Genomic DNA, 8,203 nt, shown 5'->3' with positions numbered 1-8,203 from the left:
AGCCAGATGACCCCTTATCAGGAATGACATTGGAAGGTTGAGTAAGATGCCTTAGGGGGTCCCACCCAGTCCTCATTGTAGCCCTGCCCTGCCATGTATAACTATGCCAGCATCCACCAGATGCTTTGGAACGGGGACTCCTGGAAGGGTCATGTGTAAAGGCTTCTAGGATTGTTCATGGAGAGTTCTAGGAGAGATTTCCAGTAGCTGAGCCCTGCTTCCTCCTCCTCCTCCTCCTCCCTCAAATTTAATGATTTTGTAAGACTCAGAGAAAAGGGAGAGAGACCAGAAAGGAAAGGAGTCAGTATGACTGGAAAGCGAAAATGAGAATGTCACAAAAGTTTGCAGCCTTTCCAGTCAGCCAGGAATGGCCTTGTGGAGGCCATTGTGGAAGAGAGCGAGTCTCTGGGTCATTGGCAGCACTTAAGAGAAAGGGGACAGGAGGAAGACGATAGGTTGTGCACAGTATCCTTTAAGGCCTCTTCCAGCCATGCTATGATATAGAAATGACTGGTCTTGAAAATCAGCGAGCCTAGGTTTGAGCCCCAGCCCAGAGACTTTCTGGTTGTGTGATGCTAGGGAAGTCCTCTGAGTCTCAAGGCTAACGATACTTGTACTCTTGTGAAGAAAGTGCTTTGTGAACCTTTTGTAAGTGTTACAAGAAGGGGGAGCTGGGATGGCCTGGGCCCCTCCCTTCCAGCCCACTCTTAGTCCTTGATTTTAAGTCCCTCTGACCCTGGTTTAAAGCTACCTCTAAACCCCTGCAGGGGTGGGCCACATGTGGCCCTCTAGGTCCTCAGGTGTGGCCCTTTGACTGAATCCAAACTTCACAGAACAAATCCCCTTCGTAAAAGGATTTGTTCTATAGAACTTGGACTCAGTCAAAAGACCTCACTCGAGGACTTAGAGGACCACATGTTCCCCACCTCTGCCATACAGTAACCACCATCACCCCTGCTTCCCCAGTGCTCTCCAGAGACAAGGTTATTGCCAACTCTAAAGCGTTTTGGCAAGTTCTTTTTCCTCACAACAGCCCTGAGAGGTAGATAGCGAATTTTACAGAGAAGGATACTGAGGCTTCAAGAGCTCCTAGGATCAGAGATTTTGAACCAGAAGGGATTTTAGAGGCCATCGGATACAATCCCCTCATTTTACGGATGAGGGAAGTGAAGGCTGCAGAGGTTGAGTAACACCTAAGCTCACATAAGAAGTAATTGGCAGAGGCCAGATTTGAACCCAGGTCCTCTGACTCCAAGGGGCAGGTAGGTGGTGCAGTGGATAGAGTTCAGCCCTAGAGTCAGGAGAACCTGAATTCAAATCTGGCCTCAGACACTAACTAGCTGTGTGACCCTGAGCAAGTCACTTAACCATGTTTACCTTCATTTCCTTGTTTGTAAAATGAACTGGAGAAGGAAATGGCAAACCACTCCAGCATCTCTGCCAAGAAAAGCCCGAATGGGATCACAAAGAGTCACGGGGACATGATTAATCAAGTAAATAACCACAACCACCTCTGACTCCAGATTCAGTGCTCTTCCCATTATACCACACTGCCTCCCAGTTACAATGTGTACTCACCAGTATTGAAAGGCATTTTCACCTTGAGTTTTTAGGGAAAGCAAAAGGGCCAGCCTTGAACCCTGAGGGTCAGGGCCCAGCTTTCCCTTGTGTTTTCTTTCTGCCATTTTGTCCCTCGGGCTTAGCAGTACCTGGTGCTAGGAAGGAGGTGAGATGGTGTTTCCCTGACCCCGTGATAGACAATGGTCCCTCCATGCTTCTGTCCTTGGACCTCTGCGCTGATCAGACTTACACTGGGGGATAGTGTTCAGGTGGGGGCCACACGCATTGGGGGATAATGTCCGGGTGGGGGCCACGCATTTTAGAGGGGCCATTGACAAACAAGAGCACGTTGAGAGAAAGGTAACCGGAACCAGGATGCACAAGGATCATTTGAAGGAATGAGGAATCTATTGCCCAGACGAGAGGAGACTTGGGGAGGACATGATAAATGCCTCAAGTGGAAGAGGGATTAATTTGGTTCTGCCTGGCCTTAGAGGACAGAACTGGGGGCAGCAGTTTGTATGCTGGGGGAGGGGAGGAGAGGAAAGCTGATTTCAGCCCAGTGTAAAAAGCAATTCCATAACAGAGCTAGGAATTCTCTCCAAATCAGAACTGTCTGAAGGTAGCTAGAATGGTGTGTCCTGGTAGGTGGTGGGTTGGAGAGCACCAATCCCCATCACCAGGGATTCCAGCAGAAGCTTGGTGACCATTTCTTTGGGATGGTGTAGAGATGAGACCAAATGACCACAAAGGCTCCATGCAACTTAATGGCTGTGATTTACATTTTGTGTGGGAGGGGCCAGTGAAGCCCTGTAGATGTTAAAGGGAGATGGGGGTGGGGGGAGTTCCATGTCTGGTTCCACCAGCAAACTGAGGGTTAAGCAAGAGAACCACCTTTGTGATCTTGACTGTGCTACTCCTAGTACTCTTTCTCTTATGACTTTTCTCCTTGATGTGGTCACTCCTAGTAAAGCTTTATTTTAAACCTGGTCTCCCATCTCAGTCACTTCCTTGTTCTATAAACTAGGGCATGTCATTTCTCTCCAGATTTCAGTTTCCTCATTTGGTCTCTTACAGCTCTAAATCCTATAACCAGGACTCTGACCTCTGTCTGAGGGGGCAGACTCTATGACAGGATGTCTGGGGTTGTTGTGTCTCTGCTCATTTCTGGGCCTTTCATTCCTTCCCTTTGCCATCCCAGGTGCCCAGCAGAGTGCCACTGTGGCCAACCCAGTGCCTGGCGCCAACCCTGACCTGTTGCCCCATTTCCTGGTGGAGCCTGAGGATGTCTACATTGTCAAGAACAAGCCAGTGACACTCACGTGCAAGGCCAGCCCTGCCACCCAGATCTACTTCAAGTGCAATGGGGAGTGGGTTCACCAGGGGGACCACATAACAGAGCACAGCACCGAGAAGGGAAGGGGTAAGGCTAGACTGGGGGAGAGGGGAGGGAGGGAAGGGGGCAGGGATAAGGGGAGTTGGGAAGGGGGCAGGGATGGAGGGAGGGGAAAGGGAGCAGAGATGGGGGAGAGGGATGGAGGGAGGAGAAGGGGGTAGGGATTAGGGGAGAGGAAGGGGGCAGGGATAGAGGGAGGGAAAGGAGTAGAGATAGGGGGAAGAGTTGGGGAGGGGTGAGAATGGAAAGAGAGAGGAAGGAGGCAGGGATGGGTGGAGAGCAAGGATGGGAAGGGCTGAGGAAGCAGGGATACTAGTCTCTGATGGTGTTCAGAGTAGAATGGGTTTCTGGGGCCAAGGCAACTTTTTCTAAAGACTGAACTGGTAATCAATGGGTAGAAATTACTGAGAATTGGATTTTGGCTCAGTATAAAAGCAATCACAGAAACATCAGATGTCCCAGCTGGAAGGGGCTTAAAGTCTATCTAGTCTGACTCCTTTTATTTACTGGTGAGGAAACTGAGGCTCACAGAGGGGACTTGGCTTGTCCCCAGCCACCTAGGAAATTAGCCAAGGATAGAATCAAGGTCTCCTTGAATACCAGTCTGTGCCTCCTTCTTTCTGCCCTTCTGACTCTGACCATCTCAGGTCACCTGGTTCATTCCCCTCATTTTGCATATTAGGAAACTGAGGCCTGGAGAAAAGAAGGGTCTTGCCCCCTGTCACACCTTTCGGAAACAGTAGAGCCAGGATTCAGCTCCAGGCCATCTGGCTCTTCAGCCAGGGCTGCTGCAGTACTGGGAAGGCCAGGACCCTCCAAGCCCATGGGCCCTTCCTGAAGTGGCCCCTGCTTGCAGAACCCTCTGCTCCCAAGGGAGGAACTAGAAAACTCTCACAAGGGCCTGCCCCTACCTCATGGAGCTCACGTGGTCTCCTTAGGGGATAAGACAACCACACAAATGACTGCCATACACCGTAATCTTGAACAAGTGGGTTAGAGAGAGGCACCTCTGGGAGGTGTCTGGGAGAGTGGGCGGATTTGACTGCTAGGACAAGCCAAAGTCAGGAGGCTGGCTACAACTCCCATACGTCCATCAATCAATGAGCATTTTATGAAATAGCCACTATGTGCCAGATAACAGATGGAGCACCAGGCCTGGAGTTGGAGAGACCTGAATTCAAATTTGACCTCAGGCACTTACTAGTTGTGTGACCTTGGGCTAGTCACTTAATCCTGTTTGCCTCAGTTTCCTTATTTGTAAAATGGACAAGGAAATGGCAAGCCACTCCAGTATCTTTGCCAAGAAAACCCCAAATGGAGTCACAGAGAATCGGACACGACCTAAACCACTGAACAACAAACATGTCAGACGTTGCACTGGGTGCTGCAGATACAAAGACAGAGAATATCTATTATTAGTAACAAAAATAAGCAAGGGCTTCTGTTCAGACGAGTTATTTCAGTTCCCCATGCAGCCGTCCCCAAGCTCTACCCTCAGCCATCTCAGTCTAGCTGCCCATGGCTTCCCGTTCGTAAAGACGTTGGTTGGTATTGGAGGTAAAGAAGGGAGGGTGCTATCGCCTCTGGCAAATCCAGGTGCCCTAAGCGTCTCCTTTATCAGAACCTTATGTAGGTAAACTGATCCTTGCCCTGGAGAGAGGTAGGGAGGGCAGTGACTCAGGCCTCTGAGGAGGGCGAGAGTAGGGGTCCCAAGTGTAGGGGAAGCAGAATAAGCCTAGGCTAGGGGAGGAGACTCAATTAGACCTGGGGTCCAGGGGCCACATTCCTTTCTGCTCCCCCAGTCCCAGGCCTTCCAGGGGCAGGTAGCCTCCTACATCTCCCCATAGTGAGTCACTTGGCCTATGAGTTGGGGCTCTGGGGTGAAGAGCTCAGGAACTTAAATGGAAAAGAAGCATAGGATTGCAGATCCAGAGCTGGAAGGAACCTCTCAGCTGACCCAGTTGCATGCGGAACTGGGCACACAATGGGACCAGAATCCATAATAATACAGAGACAGCATTTGCTCTGGGGTCAAAGGTCCTGGATTCAAATCCTGCCTCTGACACTAGCTAGGTGACCATGGGCAAAACCCTTATCCTCCTTGGGCCTCAGTTTCCTCATCTGTAAAATGAAAGGGTTGGCTTAGATGACCTCTTGAGTTCCATTCCAAATTGAAATCGAGGTTATTATGAGTTCCAGAGGGGGCCTCTCATAGACTTTACCTCAGGAAGCTGGGGTAGAGTGGGATTACAGTAGCCCCCCCCCCATTCAGGACCTGTCACAACATTTACCTGCTCCCATCAGTAACACACTGACAGAAAGGATGACCTTCAAGGGCAAAAAATGGGCCCAGTCACCACAGACCCCAACCCTCCTCTCTGCCCCTCCTCCCCACTCCTGGCCCAGCCCTTTCTGTGAGAGAATGTTCTAGAGCAGCTGCTAATTCTTCTGGTCCTCATTGAAGCTTTTAGCTAACTCACCCGGTGATCTCAGATGACCTTGGGTGGGTCACTCCCTCTCCCCACCCCCACGTCAGCTCTCCTCCTGTAAAACCAGGGAGTTGGACCAGGACATCTTTCAGGTCCCTCCCAGCCTTGACATTCCATGTTCCAAGTTCTAAGCTCCCTTCCCACTCAAATAGGCTGTGTCAGTGTTATGTTCTGTTGGCTCCCTGCCAGCTCTTATGTTCAGTGTCCTGTACACTGTCAGTCCCAAAATGCCATGAATCTGTCCCCAACAGAGAGCCTGCCTTGCCTCATGTTTTGCACTGTTGGGACCATGGCACGACATGGGAATTGCTGTCCCATGAAATTGTTGGCCCTAAGACCTAAGACAACTGATAGCATGGGCCCATGTGGAGATCAGTACAAGTAGGTTTGTGTTTGTTGACTAAGTCCCTAGGACGACCTTAGTGGCTATATTTTCACCCTCTCATAAATCTGGTTCTAATAACCAATCAGTTTGTTTAACAAACAATAAATTACACTTTCCAAGACCATGCTCACTGTCTGTCTTTGTCTCTGTGTCCTTCTGTCTGTCTCTCTGTCTCCCTCTCTGCCTCTTTCTCTTTCTTTCCCTTCCTCTTTCTCTGTCTCTTTCTTCTCCCTTTTCTTCTCTGCTTCTGTTTCTCTTCTATCTCTCTTCTCTCCATCACTTTCCTTCCCTCTGTCTCTCTTCTCTCTACCTCTCCTCTCTCTGTGTCTCTCTGTCCTCTCTCTCTGTCTCTCTTTCTCTTTCTCTGTGTCTCTCTGTCTTTCTTTCCTTCTGCTATCTTTTGCGCTCTCTCTCTCTCTCTTTCTCTCTCTTTCTGCTATCTTTTGCTCTCTCTCTCTCTGTCTCTCTGGCAACATTTACTGTAGTGGGCCCTTTCATGAGCCCTGGCCTCGGTGCCAGGCCCTGTGCTGGGTGCTGGGCATACAAAGACAAAACTGAGGTCTCGGGTTGGACCCAATGACCTCTAAGGATCCTGGCAGCCCTAGTTCTTAGATCTTCTTCTGACCTCTCAAAGCTAACCAGAATTTAATTTGGGGGGTGAGGGAGCTGGAGAGACAGAGCGGCCCTTGCTTATTATTAATAATAATATGTATTTATGGTCTTGTTATGTATTTAATTATAATAATATAATTACTCTTGCTGTAGTGCATGAGGTTTACACAATGCTTTCCTTGAGGCAGCCAGTACAGGGCTTATCCCCATCCTACAGATGGCTAGACCAGAGTCCAGAAAGGGGAAAGGTCACAGGAGGTAGTAGCAGGCCAGGGATGACATCACCCTGCCTCTCCATGGACCTACACACTAAAGGGGCCAGGGCCCATTAGAGAGCTTTGTTTGGGGAGATGGGAGGGATCTTTGCTTGGGAGCAAGGGCCCCCACCACCACCACCCCCACCAGCAACAGCCACCCCTTGTCAATCATAAGGTAGGAAAAAGCTGCTTTTGCTCTCACCCTTCTCCTCCTACCCCAGGGCTGGGAGAGGGGTCAGGGTTGGTGCAATGGTTTTACCAGGTCTGAGAGAGAAAAAAAGGTAGGGATAATTGTGATAAACATTAGAGCAGAAACTCTGACTCCATAAAAGACCCATATTTGCTGACCTAAGCATTTTAAGCATGGTCTTGGAAAGTGTAATTTATTATTTGTTAAACAAACTGATTGGTTATTAGAACCAGATTTATGAGAGGGTGAAAATACAGCCACTAAGGTCATCCTAGGGACTTAGCCAACAAACACAAACCTACTTGTACTGATCTCCACATGGGCCCATGCTATCAGGCCCCTCTCTCTTCCTCCCTCCTTCCCCTTTCCTCCCCTTTCTCTTCTCTCTCTTTATCCATCTCTCTGTTCACCTCTCTCCATCTCTTTCTCCTTCCTCCTTTCTCCCTCTCTACTCTCTCTTTCCCCTCCCCTTCCCCCTCCTCTCCTCTCCTCTCCTCTCCTCTCTGTCATACACAGAACATCTTAATTGCTGCATCCCCAGAAAGGGCCTGGGCCAGCCACAGTTACATCTGCTCACATACACACACCTGTCCTCTGCAGCTGCAGCTGCCACTGCCCCCAATTGTCTATGATTTCTGCAGTGGGCCTTTGGAACTTGGGAGGGACAGAGCCCAGGCTTTGAAAAGGAAAAGAAAACACAGGAGAGGGGAGGAGGCCTGGTGCTGTCGGCAGAGCTAAGCCCAGCCCTGCACAGTGACTCCAAGGCAGGCCAGGTCTGATCTACCCCCAAACCACCCACACTGCTTTCTTTGCCCAGTCTTTTTATTAAGGGCATATATTCACGTTATGCTATACTGGGTAAAGGACCTGTCTGGAGCTGGAGAACTGAACAAAGATAACCAGGCCACATTGAGACCAGAGCTCAAGAGGAGAAGAGAGGAGAGGGGAGGAGAGAAGGGAAGAAGAGAAGACAGGGTAAGGGAGAAGAGGAGAAGAAAGGAGAAAGGAAGGGAGAAGGGGGAAGAAGGAAAAGGAGAAGAGCAGAGTGGGAGAAAACTGAGTACAGGAAAGGGGGGAATCATTTCCCATTAGATGGGGCAGATCTCAGTCTGTACTTCCCTTTTCAGGCTCACCAAGAAAAGAGATTTAGATTAAGGGAGACCAAGAGAGTCAGGCCACAGCTAAGGCCAGGGTTAGGGCTGGTGGGGTGAAGATTATTAGGGTTTCCATATGGTCACTGCCTGTTTAGTTCAGTTCAGAGCTTAGCGCATGGTCCTGTCTAGTGATGGGATAAGAGGGCAGAACAGGTAACCC

The 8,203-nt window shown here is 49.7% G+C and overlaps 1 protein-coding gene across 1 annotated transcript in view; it reads left to right on the top strand.

Annotated features, from left to right (window-relative positions):
- The first annotated feature begins 2,685 nt into the window (after positions 1–2,685).
- UNC5A (unc-5 netrin receptor A) overlaps positions 2,686–8,203 on the top strand; it is a 35,737-nt gene continuing 30,219 nt past the window's right edge. The window contains exon 1 of the mRNA XM_027867164.1: positions 2,686–2,983. Coding sequence (XP_027722965.1) covers positions 2,689–2,983 — 295 coding nt within the window. The 5' untranslated portion in view covers positions 2,686–2,688. The remainder of the gene's footprint in view (positions 2,984–8,203) is intronic.

This window comes from Vombatus ursinus, unplaced genomic scaffold, assembly GCF_900497805.2.
Source record: "Vombatus ursinus unplaced genomic scaffold, bare-nosed wombat genome assembly UNPS02014785.1, whole genome shotgun sequence".
In the NCBI taxonomy this organism is placed as follows: Eukaryota; Metazoa; Chordata; class Mammalia; order Diprotodontia; family Vombatidae; genus Vombatus; species Vombatus ursinus.
This window is presented reverse-complemented; position numbering and strand designations above follow the sequence as displayed.